Below are 22,140 nucleotides of genomic sequence, written 5' to 3' on the forward strand. Positions count from 1 at the left end.
CAAGGGAATGCTATAAAATTGAGTTGAATTTATAATGAAATAGTCCATAATTTTTGTTTCGTCTTCGCACGCAACTTCTCCATCAAATGACGAAATTCTTTAATTTTTTTTTTCTCTTTAGATTAACTCCATGAACCCATTAATTTTTACGTTCACATACTGTGAGAGCCAGCAGAATATCATAATCGTCGGAATCATCACTCGAATCCCACGGCATGCGTCTCTCCGACGTTGCGAACCAGACAGGTCTGTCTGGCCACCTGGCGCAGCGAACACAGCATCGCGAACATATCCTGGCTGTCTGTGTGGCAGGCAGATGGCACCACGTGGTTCCCCTTCTTTAGGGATCCTGTTGCCCGGTGCCGGTGGGGGTCTCCGGCGGGCGTCGCAACAGAAGTAAAAAGAGGTGCGGAGGCAGCGCGCCGTGGTTTGCCAAAAGCGAAAGACGCGTCAAGGCCGCGCAGGGCTCATATATTCCGCAGCTTCGCTCGTCGCTCCAGCGGCACTGTGGAGAGGGACGCCTGGCTGTTTCGGACCCCAACCAAGTGCTTCTCCCCCCCCCCCCCCCCAAATTGAAACCAGACTTTTTTTACATTGCTCATTCTTTTTTTTTTGTCTGCATTTCTGTGGGTTTTACGAAAATATATATTTTTTTGAAACAATATAAACCTATTAATATTAAGCCTTTAGAAAACCTTATGTTTGACTACACACTCTGATTATATATTTACATACTATTTATCTATTACTTTTATGAATTTCGAAGGGGATGATTATATATTTTAAACAAAAATGGATTTTCTTCACAGTAGTTTAGTTTAATTGTTTACTCCTCAGTTTCATATAAAAATTTCCTTTGTTGACAGGTATTTGACAATATTAACATTGAACATAATCATTTGCCCCTCCCCCCTTTTCAGATTCTTGGTCTGTCTCGACGACCCTGCTGGCGTGTTGGGAAGATGCGTGTGCGGTATGCCCCTGTCTGCGGAGATGCATGATCCTATCACTGCCTGCGGGAGCTATGTAGCAGTTATTCTGAGTGCAAAATGCAGGAAAATTACGTGTGAAATTTCAAAATGGAAATATTTAAACTCTACTTTGAATTTCTATGGACGAGAGCTACGATTTTATCGATTTAATGTTCATTTGCTCAAGATTATTTTCGGTCACAAACCAGTACGGATAAAAGTATCAGGAAATTTTTTGAAAATACCATACAAGGCACAAGTTGGAAAGCTAGATGTTTAAATTTTGGTAATTTATGAAGGTCCGCATGCGCTTGCAAAATCATGATAAACGTATACCTAAAAACTGATTTATGGAAAATTTCTGTATATTCAAAGTTACCCGCTTATCGCATGCATATAGGGGCAGTATGCCAGATACAAGCACCCTGTTCAGAGGGTGACTTGTGTCGGTTAAAACCCACGCTCAAAACTCTCGCGAATTTCCGCGGGCACCCTCTTGTAAATATTACAGATTTGCGCCCGTTGATTTAAGCCCTTAACCCCCCTCCCCCCCCCCCCCCCCCCCAACCCCCGTGTTATGAGAACTGGTATTAAGGGGGTTGGTTCCCGGTCACTCGTGTGTGCTTCACTTTATGGGCGTTGTTAGTCGTAGAACTGGCGAAGATTATGAGTTACCGTGTTTCGCCTCCCCCCCCCCCCCCCCCAACTTTATCGTCGACGCCCTAGCTGTCGCCGGTCTGACTCTTGGTGGAAGGTCCTGTAGACTGAACGCAAGTCAGCTCCACAAATGCCATGAGCCCTCCCCTTGCCGCATCTAATGTAGTTTCTGCATTTCCGTCAGCTGCTCTCACTGCGTTCGTCCCCTGGAATGCACACCGCCTGCCACGTAGTCCAGCTTGAACGTGAATTTATTGTGTTTCGCGAGTGGTTTACAGGAGCGTGGATGAAGCGTGTTATTAAATTAACTATCAGTGTGTATTTTATGTTCAAACCTAGTTAGCCGAATTTAATTTTAACGTTGAGGCAAATTGAATTTGAGAGGAAAGGACATTAACATGTACAGGATGTGTCATAATACGGCCAACAAACTTATGCTGCAGGTTCGTCACAAAATTATAAGTTGAAATTGTGTGTGTACAATATATATACAACACACACACGTGTGTGTGTGTGTATATATATATATATATATATATATATATATACATACACATACATACATAGTACTTCCAAGGCTTGTGTACACCTATGAATTTGGAGCTGAACAATTTTTTATAATAATAAAAAAAAGTTTTTAAGTTGAAACACTAAGCGTTTGGATAATTTTTGATTGAATATTGGTTGGGGGGGGGGGGGAAGTTGAACAATACGTAAGAAAATGCACGTTAAATAATGGTGTTACCCGCAATCATTTTAATGAAAGCATTTTACGACAGACACCCTTTTTTTCGGCTCAGAAATTTGGTGAGTTGGATATCATTCAGATGCTCAGTTTTCCCTTTTAAATGCTCTCTCAATTATTTGCATGAAAAATAAAATTTAAAAAAAGTCCATAAGTCGTATTATGTTTTCAACTTATTGTTCCGTGTTGAAGTTGCAGCCGAAGTTTTGTCGGCGGAACTCTCAACTCAGCCTGTACGTTTTCGTGCATGATGTACCGGTTTGTGACGATGCCTCTCTGACGGCCTCGGTCTCGCCGTTGCCCTTGGCAACGCAGCCGCTACCCCGCCCCCCTCCCGGAGGGATAATCCTGCACGATGTCCGTGACCGCTTCAACTAGCGACGGCGTTTGCAGTCGACGTTTAATAGGTGCCGCTTGTGATGGCTCTCATAGCTTTAATCATGGGTGGAGAAACTAATTTCCCGACCGGAGACCTTGTTTTTCAAGTTGTTTTGGACCCACCCGCTAAATAGAAGTTTTTAAAATATATTACTAGCATAGCTACATTGATTGTGGAAATAAATGCTTCAGCTATTATCAGAAAATGTCGTGATAGGTCAGTATGGGAAACTCTGGCGTGTTCGCATTGGCGAAGCACATTCACTGCATTGCTTCCAAGCCGTCTTACACTCCACGCCGCTAGATGCTACTACCGTAAATTAGCTTCACGCACTTGAAAAACGTAGGTACACTCCACACCGCCAGGTTCGCTGGAATCACCTGTCTCCTCGTTTTTCTTACAAGTTTCCCATGTTTTCCCTATTACAATATTTGTTATCAGGCAAACAAAACAGTGAAAATTAATTCACTTTTTTTTTGACAGCCACTTATTTTGTGGTGTGGCATACCATAAATACTGAATCTCCTACTAATTTATATAACATATTTTTTATAACATCATTTTTTTTGCACAGTTTAAATCTCAAGTTCCATAGTAGAAGTCGACGAGGAAAGATGTGTCTGTTAGTTCTGTTTAGAATTCAAAATCTCTTCTGTTACGCAAATTTTTTTTTGTTTGCAAGTAGTTACGGGCCCACCCAACAGATAGCGTCACATGTCGCGTAAAACATGGTTGCCGTTTCCACTGTAAGAGTCGCACTTCTATATCTCCCTCCTTGGCTATAGTGACTCCGGAACTCCGTGATATAATGCAGGGTCTCTATGGGTCACGAAAAAGCGCCTGGATAAAGGGTAAGGTTGTTGGAAGTCACGAATTGTGGATTTACAGCCGTCATTTGCTAACTCGCATTTATTTTGACGCCTCACTTCGGTTTATGGTTACACATTAAATATAAATCATGTGGAGAGTAGCTCTGAAAAGATTATAGCTTCCCAACGTAAAAATCTGCACGATCCTGCTAATATTATATGTTTCCTATTATGTTTAGTTCTGATATTTTGTATAAAAATGGCATTTATATGTGAATATATAAGAACTTTTCACTAAAATGACCTGAAAACAATTCTGAAGTCGGTTCTCTAGATATTTGTGGACACTGCAATCTGCAGATGGTATAGAGCTGTCAGGTATTCCTGTGCAGGGGTATTTAGCGAAATGTTGTAGGAGAATCCATATGCGATATAAATACAGTAAACTCTCTTTTATCCGCGGGCGGATGATCCGTGCATGCTACGAAAAATACAACATATATGTAAATCTGTATTTTATTACAAGTGAGCAAATTTGAACTCTATTGACGAGTGTATTGTGTACAGTATACAGTAAAACGCCACAGGCCTTCTCGGAACTTACGCAGTAGGCTGGCATGCGTTGCTATTTTTGTCTCTGTCGCTCTTTGTTTCTAGTCGTATGGTTGAACACTTTTATGTTTACATTACTGAAATGTATTGTATGTTAATTATTCAGTAAAATACTAAAATTTTAGCATCATTAAAATTTTTTTTTTACTGTTAATTGTAAATTTTACTGTACATAAATTTTTAGATTTTTAAGTTGAAATTAATGTTTCGTTTTTTGTTTCCCATTTTTGGCTCTTTTGTGGATTATCCACGATTGACACTATCCGCGGTGGCCCTGCCACTTAATTTCGCGGATAATCGGTAGTGTGCTGTAATTCTGGACCTCGTGGTTCCAAGTCCTGGCCATCCCGTAGTTGAACTTTGCCTGTCCGCCCGACTCTTACCGGACCATCCTCTTGTCCTGTGTGTGAATCCTTTGGCACCTGGCATGTCCTCATCCTGGGGTTTTCCCGTGTAGTGTGACTTGTTTAAAACCTAACAGTTCCCAAAAGTAGTGCCAATGATCAAGTATGCTTCAGCCTCTGTTGTTCTGTAAGCGGTGTTTGTGAGAAACTTCATGTGGTTGGAAATGTTCGCAAACAAGCATCGTGTGATCCTTTGCAGGTAACGGTCAAATTTTAGGCAGGTTACATGGCACATACTGTGGAGTTAGTCATAGCGCCAATCCGTTTAATCAGTTTTATAAACTGCGCGCAATAAGGCAACGCAGGTAGCGAGAAATTTCATGTGTTCTCATTTTGCAAATACACTTATAATACGAAACTGGCGCCACGAAATTTAACGTATAATTCCTTAAAATAATACCGAGCGTAAAAAATTATACGCAAATTGAGTTTTAAATTAAATTTCTGGACGCGAATCGCACGTCGTTTCCGCACACGCCACCAGAATTACGTCGACTATCGGATCATTCGATTTGCAGAGCGAAATGTTAAACTATAATAAATTGAAACTACTCCTATAAAAGCGAAAAATAATTAAAAAAAAAAAAAAAACCAAACCCATGCTTTGGGCATGATTTTCGACAAGGAAACTTAGTAAAATACTGCTCATCTTGTTAAAATTCACTAAACAGTTAATCATATTAAGTTTAACTTTGTCTTTGCGAACTTTGGTTCGCGCCATCCGCCACAGATGGCAGCACCGTGGTCACACATTTCTTTCACGAAATTACTCTCATCAAATGATGCATACCGGGAGCTAGGATGTTACCGGGTTTTCGTAACCAAGCATAGGACCGCCACCGGAGGCACAGCAGTAGAGAGGAGGGGCACTCACCGGGTGAGACGTCCGTCCGCCGCGGCGTCGCGGGCGAGAGTGGGTGAGTGCGGGTTTATGGCGGGGCGACGCTGCCTTGCTGCGACCTTGGACGCCCCTGCTCGTCTTCCTCCTCGCGTGCGCATCTCGCTCCACGTGGTGCGAGGCTACACTTTGTGCAGAATATCCTGCGCCATTTCAGGGGTGCATGGACTGGCACTCACGCCTTCGCCCGGAAAACATCGCTAGTGAAACTCTTTCAGCAAACTTTTCAAGCGAATCCGGAATTTCAGTTTCGACGTTGGTATGGCTAGTTTATTTTTAGAAAATCTTGATGGTCTTTTCTTGATAAATTATCCGCTGGTTAGCTGTATAAATGATGCGATCTGTGAAATAGATATTTGCCAGCATCTACTTTAAATGGTTAGCAGGTACTAGACCGAAAGTCATTTGACCGAAATTTCGGGGAAACGACTTTCGGCGTAGTGCTTTTCGGTCAACTGCCTATTGCCGTAGTCAAGAAATAATCCCAGGAAGCTAAATTTTCGGTGTAGTGCCTTTCGGCCAACTGCCTGTTGCTAGAGTTAAAGAAATATTCCCAACGAGATAAATGTTTTCGGTCTAGTGCCTTTCGGTGAAATGACTTTCGGTCTAGTGATTTTTGGCCTACTGTCGCATCCCCCTTTAAATTGAATGCTAATAACAATTTAAGTTTGTTTTTCCCCTTAATGACCATATCGAACCGAACACTAGACAAACAAGGAGAATAAAAATGGAATGGGCCCTAGCCGGGCCCCGCTTGCCCGGGCCTGAAGCCCCTGCGAGACTATGCAGCATGCACTGGCGATTATTTCCTTCCGCGCACGAGGCTAACGTTGGCCATCGATTCGCCCTCAGAAATGCCATACAAAAAAAAAATCACATGTAAATAATATTTACACGTGCATTTGTTCAGAAATTCGTTGAAATCGTTGAAATCGTTGAAATCGTTGAGTATGAAGTAGTAGTTGAATGCAGAACATATAAAAATCCATTATTAATGAAATATCAAACACTAACCGCATTGGAATTTGCACACTATGTTTGGGTTGGATGTGTGTTCCAGAGATAAATCTGGACAATAGAATTGAACTAACGAACAAATTTAATTTATGTGGTTTAACTATGTTTTCTACTCTTGATAGTAGCGAAGATGAAGTAAAGGAGTCATTAAAAACTCCTTAATTTTTTTATTGTACCGGAGGGTGCGAACCACGGGAGTACAAAAACAAATTATGGCTAACTTTTAAATTTTTAAGAGCAATTTAGCCTGTAGGATTGAATTTCAAAAAAACATATCACCCATTCTCCCTCACTTACCCAGTATATGTTTGCTTCATTTGCATCAGTTACTTGTGACAGTGAAAATAAATTTAGAAGTTGTTTAAATGGAGGGAATTTTCCCAGCAGACACCCGACTCTGTGATGTGCCTGCAGGGCTGTGCGTGAAGACGCGGAACCTGTCCACGGGAGAGAAGGTGTTCATCAACGTGTGCACCACGGGCGGGATCCCCGATCCGGAGGACATCTCGGAGGCGGCGCTGGTGCAGATCCTCAGCTCCGACGACCCCACCACCTTCCGGGTGCCCATGAGCATCAACGAACCTTACGAGCACCCCGACAAATGTACGTATCTGGCCGGTGCAAGCTCAGAAGGTGGAGAGGAACCGAGGCTGTTTCTGAATATATAAAGGTTGTGTCCTTTATCGGTGCAGGATCCTTTAGTGTCAGCTACTTCCACTAGCCGTGAAAGGGTGTCCGAACATATTTCGGCAATCATTTCTGTGCATTTCACCTGTTTTTCACACTTTATTTTCGTGCAACTTGCAGTTTTTACACATTCAAGTCAATCATTTGACAGTACCAGATAAACATAAAAGGATGTAGACAGCAGTTAGCTGTTATTACTATTATTACATCTTCTAATATATAAAATTCTATGTTTGTTTGTGTGTTCGTCTCCTGTGTGTTCGTGCATCGTTCATCCGATTTAATGGCAATTTTGCACACTGAACCTTTGAAACACGAGGAAGGTCGTTGTCTAGGTGAGATTTCGAGAACACCACCCCTTGAAGCATAATTTAATAATTTTTGATTAAATTTCACCATTGCATTGTAGATGCTTTCTTCGTCTCCATGTCAATGGGCTTTTTGCATTGTTGATGCCTTCGGCATTTCCATGGCAACAGCTTTTGCATTGTTGATGCCATCTGCGTATCCTGGCATTGGTTTTTTTTTGCAACGGCAGTGGCGTACCCACGAGGAGAGGCAAGTGTAATGAGCTGTGCGAGAATGTTCTGCTTTTTAACATATTCATTAGATGTACGTCCTGAAATACGAAATATGCCCATTACCAAAAATAAATTAGTTTGAACATGACAATAATTTAAATATAAGAATTTTAATAGTGATTTTTTTTAAACAATACTCTTTTAAAATTTTTTATCCACTTATGTGAAGCCAGGTACCATAGCTAGTTTTTAACCCCCAAAAGCTACAAGGATGCATGAAAGGATGGGAACGACTCATCCTTTCGAGAAATCTGTGATTCTATAGGAATCTTTGTAACTATTCTGAAGGTCAAGAAAGATGGCAGACATCCTTTAAGATGCCATTTTCAATTTTCCCTTAGGCTAAAGGGTATTTAATGTAGGTATTCGGTAATAGCATAAGCGGACACAAGTTACTGGTGTAGTGAAAGAGTGCTTAGTGTGATTAGCAGGAAAATAATTTAAATGATAAAATTAATTTCATTATTGCAACATCACTTTTGCTTTGTTGCTTTTGGATCAGGAGCGTAGAACCTGTAAAACCAATTCAGCTGTTGCTACATCCTGAAAGGGATAAATATATGTTTAGGTACTACCTATGAAAGATTTGGTTGTAAATATTTTTTAAATACATGCTATTTTTAGCGAAAAATATATATAATTTTTATGGAAAAGAAACATTAGACACCTCTGGTTTTTTAGGTGAACAAAGTAAAACTATGTGAAGTGATAGTTACATGGTTCACCTCTTTTGCTGCACATACGTTTAAGCAGAATTTTTGCAATTTAATATGTAAACCTGATTTTGTATTAAAAAATTATGATGTATTTTGTGTGTTATTCACTAATAAGATACGTGTTGTTAAAAATAAATATTTTAAACTGCAGTTAGCCAGGAGAATTATTAGCGTAAGTATTTTTCAGGTTCACACCATGGAGTTAACGCTATTAAATCAGGATGCACTTCCCAGAGGGGGAAAGTTATTTTTTTCATTTAATGAATTTTATTCTGTAAATACTTATTTCTTCCTTATGATTACGTAATACGAACAACAGCAGCATTAATTCCTCGGATGTCAAAACAATCAAAATAAACTGTGCTGGTTTTCTGTTAAGTAAGGATAGGTTTATAAACTATGCAAAAGATGCAAGAAAGGCAAGAAATGCAAACATCTGCCAACTTTTTAAAGATGCAGGTGAAATATGTAAAAAAAAAAGCTACATATCAATTTTATCACATGCATAAAGTTTTAACTTACTGTACTAAAAAATTATACTAAGAGTCACACATTTTCATGAAAGATATTATTCATGAAAAGAAGCCAGGTCAAAAAAAATGTTATTACTAGTTTACAGTTTCAAGTTGTAGGATTGACGATGTAATTTTCTTGTGTTTGATATATGTTCTGTCCTTATACTCTTGCATCTTAAACATATTTATAAACCCAGCTTAAGTATTTACGCTATAACTATGTCAACTTTGGTGACTATGTCTACATTTCAAAACATAAAGGCATATTTCAAAATCTTACATTATAAATTTTTGTTTTGAATTATTTTTAAGTTGCCAGAATATGGCATATGCTTGATCAAGTTTATGTTTTAGCAGTTCTCTGCGGTAATGTTTTAAAGGGCATGGTTTATTCACAATAAATACAACTGATCAAATATCCAATGGCCATTGAAAATAATGGAATTCTGAAAATGATGCATGACTTGCCATAATTCTGCGGTTCTCTCCACCTCCCTTCCCCTCATTCTCTTGACAAGAGAAGTTGCTTCATCATAGTTTGCATGCACCTTCACACCCGTTGTCCCGCTAACAGTGATGACGGGCTGTGGTGGAGGGGGTGGGGTAGTCAGACCACTCCTGAATCCCCATATATGGAGTGGTACCATATCGCTTCTCGCTTCGGGCTTTCCAGCAGCACCTAAACCAATAACATATAAGTGGGTACATTATAATCACCAGAAATTTAAAAATTGAATAGTTCTGGAGAAGATAAGCCTGTAGTGCTATGAGCCGTTTAACCAATGAAGTATTACATATTTCCCCCGTAATGATGCATCAAAACACCGCATGATAGAAAAAATAAAAGTACATCTTTTTGGTGTTGAAATATCAAAATAGTTTTGGTTGTATAATTAAAATACCCTGATATCATTCATCAAATTCATTATTGGGGAAAAGTACCCATACACTATAGGTATGTGTTCCCCTGAACCTCCTAAATTGATTTAAGTGATGAATTTTAATTTTGGACTAATTTTTTATAATCATCATCAACCTAACAACGTACTGACTCATTGCCTGATACCTTATTTTGAAGTAGTTTTATGTACCCGTTACACTCACTGTGTCTGCATTACACGATACATTGGTTACACAGGTTATCTGACAAACTATCAGCCATGATGCCAGCTGCTGACTAACGAACCATAGACAACACAACACACTCAGCCTTACCAACCGAGCTGACAGTACATAACAGTCCTTCCCTCCAAGTGATTTTTTATCCTAAGCACTTGTACATATTGTTATACACAATGGAGAACGTATTCACACAAGTTTCTTGGTGTTTTCTTGACTCGTGTGGATCGCTCCCTCACCCTCGTTGGCAAGTTACTCAGCTCCTGGGGCTGTCCCTGGGTCTCCTGCAGTGAGAACTCCAAGGTTCCAGCAAGCTCCTCAGATGTTTGCTGCCCTGGACGAACATGATCGACTGCAGCTGCCGAACCGCAGTCACTAGGAAACCCCAAAAATGGTAGCTCGGAGTCCCCCAACACTAGGGAACCGGCCGCTCGCTGGAGGGGCATCTCGCTGCCACTCATCCTCGTACCAGATGATCCTGGTTGTGTCGCTGTACTGCTTGGAGGCCTCTGTGGTTGCTGCTGAAGCTCTGATCTCCCCCGATGGACAGCTTGCTGGAGCGATTCTTCCTGCTCTCGGGGCCGCGTCCCAGATGCTCCTCCCACCGGTATCCTTGAGCTCCCCTGGAGTCCTGTAGCGATATTGCATCGCACCATCGGATCAACATGTCTCCGTGCCATGTGACCTCCAGCCTGAACTTGGTATGTAACTGGACCCTCCTTATGTGCCACCACTCCAGGGACCCACTTGGGTCCAGCTCCATAATTGCGTATTAACACTGGGTCCTTTTCACTAAACTGTCTCATTTTACCATCACACCCGTCCTCCACTAACCCTTTTCCCGCAGCCGACAGCGACCGCGGGTGTAGCTTGTGGAAAACCGTCTGCAGATTCCGACCCATCAAGAGTTCGGCAGGCGTCTTCTGCGTGACCGTACTGGGAGTTGTGCGCAACGAAAATAGCAGTCTGTGCAATCTCGTATTCCAGTCGCCTGCTTTCAACTTCTTCAACTTGTCCTTGACAGTTTGCACCGTTCGCTCGGCTTATCCATTACTGGCCGGATGGTATGGGGGCGTATACTTGTAGATAACTCCATTCTTCTCTAGAAAGATCTTCATTTCACTTGAAGCAAAGGCAGTACCATTATCAGACACCACAACGTCCGGAATACCATTGTTACTAAACATACTCCTCAGCTCCTGCACCACTACAGCCGATGACATTGACGGCACCAACCGTACCTCTGGCCATTTTGAAAAGGCATCGATGACAACCAGAAATGTTTTCCCTTGAAAGGGCCCCGCAAAATCAACATGCAGACGGGACCATGGTCTCTGGGGCGTGCTCCATGGCACCTGGGTCTTTGCTGGTGCCCTGCGTTCAGCCTGACATATCTGGCAATGGCTTACAATTTCCTCAATGTCTTCGTCCAGTTTTGGCCACCAGATGTAGCTTCGAGCTATGACCTTTGAGCGCACCATCACATCATGTGATGCATGTAACATTCCTAGTAGGCTACTTCGCAGCTGCTGCGGAACTACCACCCGAGTTCCCCACAGCACACAATCACGGTAGACTGACAGTTCTAACCGGTGGTTCCAGTAGGGTCGAATCTCCTCACTTGGTAGTTCTTGTGGCCATCCATGCAACACAAAATGCTTCACCCTCTTCAACACTGGATCCTCACTCACGCATTGTGCCATGGCCTGGGCGTCCAAGGGGGCGTCCGGCATTGCTTCAAACATCAGGATATCTGCCACTGCCGGAACTTCCCTTGGTGATGTCGGCTGTGGCAACCTACTCAAGGAGTCTGCATGTCCAATCCGAACCCCTGGCTTATGCATGATGGTGTAGTCATACATGCCCAGAAACAGACTCCACCGTAACATGCGAGGTGACAGTATGTCCGGGGTTGGGCGTTTTGGATCCAAAAGTCTTAATAATGGCTTGTGGTCCGTCACCACTGTAAATGATCTGCCTGCCAAATATTTATGAAATTTAGTCACCCCAAATATCACCGCGAGGGCTTCCTTGTCGATCTGCGCATAGTTCCGCTCACATTTTTGCAGTGTCTGCGACCCAAACGCCACCGGTCTCTCTTCACCATCGTCCATGACGTGTGCTAACACTGCACCCACACCATACTCTGAGGCATCGCATGTTAGCACCAGAGGTCTTGTGGTGTCATAATGGACCAATACACAGTCTGTTTGTAGCAATTCCTTGGCCTTGGTAAATGCAGCTGCATGCTGTGTATCCCATTTCCAGGCAGCTTTTCCATCAAACAGTCGGTGTAGTGGCTCCAAAACACTAGCTTTATCTCTCAAGAACCGCTCATAGAAATTGAGCAAGCCCAAAAAAGACTGCAGGTCCTTCTTGTTTTGGGGCACTGGTACCCTACGGATTGCTTCCACTTTGTCGTGTGTCGGATGTATCCCTTCCGCATCTATCCTATAACCTAGAAAATTCCCCACTGCGGATGCAAAAACACACTTGGACTTCTTCAACCATAACCCAGCCTTGTCTATCCTTGCCACTACCTCCGCTATACGTGTCCAGTGCTCTTCTTCATTTGGGCCCGCTATTAACACATCGTCCAGTAGCACTACCACCCCTTCTACTCCTGCTAAGAGTGTTTCCATGAGCCTCTGGAACACGGCAGGGCCACTGCTCACTCCAAACTGTAATCGGCGGACCTTAAAAAGTCCCTTGATGGTATTGTCAGTCAACAAATCTGCCGTTCCCTCGTGGACTCCAACCTGCATGTAGGCATCCTCCAAGTCCAGCTTCGTGAAATATTTCCCCCCTGCCAGCGATGCCAGAGCTTCGTTGATGGTCGGCAACGAATAACACTCTGTCTTACATGCTGGATTGATTGTGCCCTTGTAGTCAGCACATATGCGAATGGACCCATCCGATTTCATAATAGGCACGACAGGTGTCGCCCACGATGAATACGGCACTGCCTCATAAGCTCCTCGCATCACCAGCTGGTCGATTGCATCCCCTAACTTGTCCCTTATTGCAAATGGCACTGGTCTGCATTTCCTAAATATTAGTGTGGCTCCCTCTTTAAGCGCGAGGGATACCGGTGGACCCTTATACTGTCCTAAACAACTGCTGTCAAATACCTTTGGATACTTGGCTACCAGTTCCTCCACCCATCGGCTCTTCTGCACAACACTAAGTTCCTTGCAACTCTCTACCATGAAAACGCCCTCCACAGAAATCCCAAGGGGCTCCAACCAGTTCCTCCCCATCAAACTCGGCCCTTTCCCAGCCGCCACTAACACCGGAAGCGGTACTGCCTCACTTCCCCTTGTTTTTACCAAGACTGTTTTAACTCCCTTAACCCGCAACTGTTCCTGGGACCACGTACGCAATGCGATGTTACACATGTCCAATGGTGGCTGTTCGGGCCACAGGGCCTTGTATGTTTCCCCACTAATAACAGAAAAGCTTGCGCCTGTATCTATTTCCATGCAGTGTTTGTTGCCATCCAACCAAACGTCCATGACAAAGGGTACCTTACTTTTCAACACTCGCAGGTTATTCAAACTGTACATTGCTTCATTCTGTTCTCCCTCTTGCTCCCTTACTGTATCTGACAACATGTGAGTAAGTCCCAAGTTAGACTTATTCCCCACATTTCCCTGTCGAGCCCCACCAATAGGCCTAACTTGTTTTTGTTTCGTAATACAGGCTTTCTCTATGTGGCCTTGTTTGGAACAAAACCGGCACACAGTTGTCACATGCCGACACTCTTCCTCAACATGATTCCCTGTACATCGCCAACACTGTTGTTTCCGTTTGTTCTCCTGGGGCCCCATCATTTGTTTACGTATTCCCGTGTCCATGTTTGCCTGAATACCATCCGGACGTCTGCCGGTATGGCTTCTGCCCGCCACCGCATGCACCGGATGTTCGTCAACACGCGTTGTACTTATCTCGTCTCCTTTTCCACGTAAGTCCAATATGTTCTTCCCAGTTGCCTCAGCCGCCATAGCAATATCCACTGCATTTTTGTAGCTCAGTGGATCCTTACACAGCAACACGTGCTGAACCGATCCATCCCGCACACCACACACCAGTCTGTCTCTCAACATCCTCTCCAAATTGGGAAAGTTACAATGCGTGCTCAATCGCCGGAGTTCCGCCAGATAGACTGCTATCGTTTCATCCGCTAGCTGGTCACGTTTCAAAAATTTGTATGTCTCCACAATCTCACTGGGTTTCGGTTCAAAATGTGGGGAAAGCTTGCTGAATACCTCGGCGATGGGTATCTCATCGGTAGCCTGTGGAGCTAACAATGATGAAACTAAGTTGTAGAGTTCCGCCCCGCAGACAGTGAAAAATACAGCGCGTTTTGTTTTGCTTCGTCGTTTTCAATTTTATTAGCTATAAAATAAAACTGCACCCTTTCGCGGTAACTCTTCCACGTGTCCCGACCCGGCACAAACTCTCCCATAACCCCAATCACAGCCATCATCGCCCGCACACCACTTCACGTGCACGAACCGATCCGGAATTCCTCGTCGCCACTTTTATGTACCCGTTACATGCACTGTGTCTGCATTACACGATACATTGGTTACACAGGTTATCTGACGAGCTATCAGCCATGATGCCAGCTGCTGACTAACGAACCATAGACAACACAACACTCTCAGCCTTACCAACCGAGCTGACAGTACATAACAAGTAGATTATTAAATGCTGGAGTAATGTTTCATTAGTTAAAGTATCTTATGAGAATTTTGTGAATTTTGCATAAAATGTAGGATGAAAGTTGAAACGTGAGTAAATACTTTATTTATTGTTACACTGTTCTGAAAATTCACCTGTTCTTTACTCCAGTCTGCGATGAACTGGTGGGTTTTCTCTGGTGACTCCTGTTTCGCTACTCATCCATTCTGTCAATGTTCCATTATCATATCATAGGGTCACACCAGAAGCACCACATCGAGACCCGGTACTGGTACCCATGCTAACACCAATCCTAGGATTTTACATAAAATATTAATTTTTTTTAACATACATCACAACTTGATTGCCTGCTGTGACTGCCACACAGCATACAGTTCTCCAGATGAATGAATGAGGTTTATCTCATCAGCAGCAAATTAAAATAGTTGTTTGAATTTTAGCCTGTGGCAAAATGAATCTGCACTTAATCTGTCTTCAGTTGCGTCAGATCTTTCTGTGGACAAGGACATATACACATGTATTTTTCGTGAAAAAATCTGATTCCTCATTGGACTGCAATAAGGTATGCCTGTGCTAGCAGATGGTTCGCGGGTCGTCTGCAAGAGAAGCCATTGCCCTATTAGACCGGGCGTTTCAAGACACGTTTGCTTCCGCACTGGATGGCTATAACTGGTGTTATAGCAGTATAAATGTATCTGGAATAAACCCAGCCAACCATGAAACTCGGACAGTGCACAGCTGGTCTGGAGAAATACATGCCCACATGAACAGGTAAATATCGCAGACTGGCCAAGCATTGCGTGTGTTGGTTACAGCTGGCAAGCCGAGCACAGTGTATGATGTGGCCATCAGCACCAACTTCTTCACCAAGATGAACAGCAGCGATATATTCAGGCCTTTTGTCATTCAGGTGATAATGGACGGGCTGCAGAGCAAGTACGACATCTCGCTGGAGTCGGAAGGTGAGTTGCGACACTTGTTTCACCTTCTGCCAATACGCTTGAGGCTCGGTGCTATCAACACAGAAAATTTCATGGTGACAAGGATAACTTGAAGTATGTGACATCTGGTGATAAGATTTTTCACTTTTGTTGGGAGATTTGAAGCAATGGAGGTTTAATTTCTACCATTTATTTGTATAGCAATAAAAATGTTTTTGTGGATAGAAATGAAAGAGTTTGAAATAAAGTTACTCTAAAGATAATGCAAAAACAAATTTTTTTTAATTTGAAGTCTATTAAAGAGTTTGAATGGGTATTTACTCTCTCTTTCCAATGCATAATTTCTGTTATTAGTGTTGTCCTTGTTTCATTGTGCTCTGTTGCCAGATATACACAAACAGCACAAAAGTTTTAGACACAACTTTTTAATGTATTTAAAAATTTTAATGTCTACAAAAAATTATTATTTTTAAAAGGAAATTATGGAATGAGAATTGGAGAACGGAAATAAATTTTCTCGTATCTGATAAGCTGATAATATTAAATTCTTACTTTTTCTTTGTTTCAACCATTTTTGCCTTCATATTTTTTATATAATTCAATATTAAACATTGTGGCTGTATTTGACCATAGTAAATAACAAATGGGAATTCTCGTTATAAATATTGATGGACTGCTGCAAATAGTGTCTCCTATGTAATAAGTTGGAGTTTATTGTTGATACATTTTTCTTTTAGAATGCATTCTGTAATAATAGTTAAAAGATGTTATTTTATGGTCTTGGAAAAATTAACAAATTGTAAAGTTAAAAAACAATTAAAACTTTGTATAATAAATTATCGATCATGTACAAAGTAAGAATTTTAATGTTAACAAGCCGTGTGGTATCAGTCTCGCAACATTGGGTGCCATTTACTGTGCACTGAAATCTGCACATGAGACAGACTACATTTGGCCATCACCCAGGCTGTGAAAGGAATGTTTTTGTATGGTATTTTATTACATAGGCTGGATTCACAATCATCCGTCGTGTCCATCTGTCAACACAACAAGCTGGGCGATTTACAATGAATGATCCACACGTCCGTCATAATATTTTTCTACTTGTATGCTGCCAACTAACTATTAAGGCTTAAATTTTTGAGAAAATTTCTCTTGTAAAGTTTTACCAGTCTGACAATTATGTACGCTAAGCATTTATAAATGAAAAAAAGTCTAAAATATTACTGTAAATATATATAAATTCGAGTTATCGTGTATTATTAATCACTTTTGTGTCTCAGAAATTTTTTTTTGAAGTTATACATCTTTAGGTGCATTATGAAAAAATGATGAGAGTGAAATTTTAAGATGTAACACAAAATTAACAGGTTGAAGCTGCCCGCTAAACCGCTCATTAAGTCTCGAAAAACAGCTACCAACAAAATAGAAATAGAACCTCTATTAGTCGCGCATGTTGGCACGCTCGTCGCCTCTGATCACTGTTTTCGTATTTATAATATTTATCCACATGTTTCTAGTTTCTACATTCACTCACAACACGTGTTTTAGTTTCATACAAGTGCGAATTATATATGTGCTAATAAATTATATTCAGTAGTGATTTAAATTGAATATTTTGATTAATATTATTTACTATTCGTAAATATTAGTAAAAAAATTGTGCTTATATACTTTTTCAAGTGCTCCAATATAATTGAGGTTAACTATCCGTATGTATTATTTATTGATATAAATTAAAATATTACTATCTAATATAATTAATACTAAATATTATTAAATTATTAATGTTAAATATTTATTATTGGTTATTTAATATTTACAAAATAAAGAAATAAATCTAATAAAACATTTAATAAAAAATTTGTGATAAAAATTAAAATCAAAAATCAAATTAAAATTATAATTTTTAATATTTATTATTAAATTGAATAAATAATAAATATTTATAAAAATAAATGAACAAATTTAATGAAAACTTTTGATAAAAATTAAAAGTGAATATTAAATTAAGAAAATAATAAATATTTAAAATTAAGAATCTTATAATATTTAGTACAAATTATGTCATATATATTTATTATTCTCTAAATTTTATTTATTTAAACTGAACTTTATTGACTGTGTTGACTATCTTTTTCCAGCCCTTTAATTATTTTATTGTAATTAATTATTTACATGCAATTAAAAACTATTTTTTAATGATGCCAAAGAAGTATAACTTCCCACGCGTGTACATAAGTACACACACCCATTTTCTATTTTTATCAAACTTAACATGTAGGTATTCAAATGCAAGTTAAAAATATAATATGGAAGCACCTAAACAAACTAACAAAAAACATTTAAAATAAAGGTAATGTCTTTTAGACATTTTTGAGGTTATAATATCATTTGTCCGCCCTTCGAAAGTTAAAGCTTGGCAAGGTTTTGGCGGACAGATGGATGGAATTTTTCGGGCCATCTGATTGGTTGCATGTCACATGATTTGACGGGTGATGGACGGATGAGAGGCATCATTGTGAATCTACCTATAGTCATACACACTATAAAATTGCATATGCAATGTTATGTTTAAACTAGGCCAGCTATGGTGCTGGTGGAGACTTTGTTTCCGTAAGAAAATCGCAAAAAAAAATGTAAATTAGTTTTAAAAAATTGTCAGGGAAATTTGAGTTTTCATCAGGGAAAAGTCAGGGAAATTATATTAAAGATTTGTGAGGACACCCTGGTACTCTTAAGGCTAAGATCCTTAGTTTTGCAGCCTCCAAGAAAATTATTTCTCCCATGAATATCGTAGTAGATAAAAAATACATACTAGACAGAATTGTAAATAAAACTTTGAATTTTGTAAATATGACGATAAAATTTTTTTCAAAAAATGCTTTCTTATTTAATTTTAATTTTGAAATTTTCAAAACTAAATATTAGGTATATATTTCAACGGTACACGGCTGTTACTTTGCACACAACTTAAAGGAGGTACAATGAACAATTCTGTCTAGTAATTTTTTTAATACAACGTACAGAATTTAAATAATCTGAGTATTAAATACTGTGATTTAACTGTCACTTGCCGCTGATGAAAGGAACGAGTTCAACAGTTTGCCGCTAGAGCTCCGATTAGTTCCGAGTTTACTCACTAGATGGCTCTAATATCGCAGGAGTTCAGGCGGGAATATTATCGCTTCGAAACGGTCAAAACACAACACTAGTATCAGCAATAGTAATCAATGAATTGAAAACCGTCTCACGTTGTCGACAATTTCTATAGATATATTTGTCAGCTTTTCAGTGATGTAAATTATTATTAATATGCTTCACTTGTCGTGACAAATTTATTCATAGAATATTTTTTATTTAAAATCATCTAACTACAATTACTGAATTGTTTTAGTAGATAGAGATTTATTATAATAGTTGGGCGTCTTAAAAAAAACTTATTTTGGAAATACTAAAGTGCTAAATATGATTATAATATCTAACCTGTTTTGTTTACGGGCATCTACGTGAACGTCGCACATTACATTTTATTACAACATTATTTCACATATTATCTTAGTGACTTCATTATGTATTTTGATATGACTCTTTACCTTAACACATGAATGAATCCTGCAATCACGGTGTATTACAATAATAGCAAAATGGTTTCATATAATAATATAACTTCCAAAATCAATTTAAATTATTAAATTATTTATACTTCTATTCAAGAATCGTACATTCAAGACAAATAAATAATGTTTAAGACTTTATTAGAATATTTCAATTATTGTAAAAAAAATTTATTTGCAAAATCACAATGATTTTCTATAAATTTATTTAATTATATTTCTTTAGTTATATTTATTTAATTGTGTTTCTTTAATTATATTTGTACCTCGACTTTAGCTCTAGTAGAATGGGCTATACCTCTGGGTGTAATGTGACATAAATGAGTTATGATCAAAATATTAATAGTTACTATTGCAAATCTATAGAGATGTTTAAAAAAAAATAGTAACTGAAGGACCAGCCGCCTATGGCAACTTCCTCCCGTAATGATTTAGTTATGTATATAACGATACAAAAATAAGGGCCAATCTCTCGATGCTGTCGTTGAACAATGGTTAACTAAAAGTCGTTTAAAATTACCTTTGGTTTTTAACAATAGATTTTTCACTACCCAAGCATTTATTGTATCACTAACCTTGAGCAGTTAAACATTTTCGTTAGTTACACAAGTTCGTTAGAAACACAATTACAAAGCAGTGGCGATTCTTTTTTTTTATTTTTCTTCTGGGGTCATGTAAAATTATGTTTGTAAACAAATATTGGCCAGAAAGAATTATATATTTTTCAATTTAACTTCCGCTACATTATTTGCAACTATAAATTATCAAAGAAACATAAGTTCCAAGTGCGCGCACACACGCACGCATATGTATACATGTAAATACTTTTGAACAAGTGAAATGAGGAGTTTTAGCAAATAAACATTCAGGTAATTTTCCAAAATGCAATTTTAAAGACCTTTATATTGTGTTCTTACATTTTCAGTTAGATTTATTTAAATTATTTGGCAAATATTACAATCTAAAAACTTTTGTAAGTATGTCCAGTAATATTTTTAGGTAATTTTATTTGTGTTACAAGAAACCGAAGACCTTGCTGAAGTAAAATTATTATGTATATAAAATGTGTTTAAATGGGTGTGTTATACTTAGATGAAATTGATCTAGAATTATATGAAATAAAATTCTATTGTTTTACCAGCCTTTGAGCTTTCTAGCTTACGTGAAATTGTTATAATTAAACTTTATTGCCTAAGTTTTGAATTGCTCGAATATGCAAAAAGTAATTCACTCGCTCACACACTGGCCTATAAAAATTCCAACCCACTACCAAAAGGGCTGGAAACTTGAAACTTGGGTCGCAGCCTCAATGAGTAAATTCGGAAAAGTACCGATTTTTATTTTCTAATTACTAAAAAAATAAAATTAAGAAATAGGGACGCACATTTAAAATCGGTTTGTACCTTTTTCGGAAGAACGTTGTTGCAGAAATTATTGTTTACTTATCATGCTTGTACAAATTGAACAGTACTGTAAATGTATTTGATGACATAAGCAATAGTAAGTTATTAGCTGATATTGAATACAAACAATTTTTTTCGTGACTACAAAAAATAAGGTTCTCTGCTTGGCGAGTGATTCAATTATACTAATGTCAAAAAGATGTTATCGGGAAAAAATAAATGAAGTTATTTTATACCATTGATTCACTACCCATAAAATCAAACTGCAAAGTCTTTGCAACTGGTATCTCACACAAGAAATATAAAACATATTCGTGCTTCATTTTGTATAAAAATAAAACACATTTCATATAATATCGGGAGACTGCCTTGAAAATCGTGCCTATCACCAACATGGCCAATCAGACTCATAGTCATGTTTACGATGGCAAGACAGCTAGCAAACCAGTTCAGTTTATATGCAGCTTAACTGAAAAATTTATTCAATATTTTCGGGGTAGTTTTACGCTCAAAATTAATACAAAACCAAATCAGCAATCCTTGTATGAGAATTTATAATACTACAAAAAATCTTCCATTTCCTTCGAATTGTATTGAGCACTAAAATATTGATTTACTTTTGGCCCAGGTTTTTTTTGACGATACTCTGTAGAGTTTCGCTTGTTTGCATTGTTTATTTATCAGGTTTAATTCATGGCCAAATTAATTGAAGTGTAACACAAATTATTTATATATGTGTGTCTGGTTAGGAATCAGTATGATGTACTAGAAAAAATATGTCCTATCAGTGTAATGTATGGTTGTACCCTTACAAGCGTTGAATATTTATGAAACATTTTATTTCTTTGATATTTAAAGCCGCAGACTTGTATTTTATTTATTTCATTTAGACAACAACATGCGTCCGTGTTTTCTACATGGCACGCTCTGTAATATTTTGAATGTTATAGTAAATTTGGTTTTTTAAAATCTGTGATTTATGTGCAGTAGACTAATTTGTAATTTTTTATAATTTTTTTTCACATTTTTAATGATCCATTTGCTAATAGTATATACACTTCTCCATTAATTATAATAAACACATATTCCATTATTGGAATTCTTTTAGAATGGATATCACAAGACTACAAAAACTATTCTCCTGCCAAATACCAGTAAAGAAAATTATCGTCAGAGAGCAATTACGTCTTATATCTAGGGAAACCTGTATTTCGCGAATACATTTCGTGTCAAGGTATTTTACAAAACACTGTAGATTTTTCTTGTAATTATTGGCTGTGGTCGGTGAAGGCTGTTTTCCCGCACTTGACGGGGCCAATGAGGACGTAGTTACCGTACTGCTGCACGCCCGCAATTCGCCAA

The 22,140-nt window shown here is 38.9% G+C and overlaps 2 protein-coding genes across 7 annotated transcripts in view; one reads left to right on the top strand and one right to left on the bottom strand.

The window, feature by feature from the left end:
* The window catches only part of LOC134538421 (multidrug resistance-associated protein 1-like), a 143,496-nt gene extending 138,004 nt beyond the window's left edge, over positions 1–5,492 (bottom strand). For 3 of the 6 annotated variants that reach the window (XM_063379734.1, XM_063379733.1, XM_063379735.1), the window contains exon 1: positions 5,452–5,492. The gene's annotated coding sequence lies outside the window, so the exon portion shown is untranslated. The remainder of the gene's footprint in view (positions 1–5,451) is intronic. The other 3 variants (XM_063379736.1, XM_063379737.1, XM_063379739.1) reach the window with 1 other exon arrangement.
* The window catches only part of LOC134538422 (PIH1 domain-containing protein 1-like), a 58,944-nt gene that overhangs the window by 18,215 nt on the left and 18,589 nt on the right, over positions 1–22,140 (top strand). The window contains exons 3-4 of the mRNA XM_063379740.1: positions 6,907–7,095; positions 15,633–15,779. Of these exons, the coding sequence (XP_063235810.1) occupies positions 6,907–7,095; positions 15,633–15,779 (336 nt within the window). The remainder of the gene's footprint in view (positions 1–6,906; positions 7,096–15,632; positions 15,780–22,140) is intronic.

Source organism: Bacillus rossius, chromosome 13, assembly GCF_032445375.1.
Source record: "Bacillus rossius redtenbacheri isolate Brsri chromosome 13, Brsri_v3, whole genome shotgun sequence".
NCBI lineage: Eukaryota > Metazoa > Arthropoda > Insecta > Phasmatodea > Bacillidae > Bacillus > Bacillus rossius.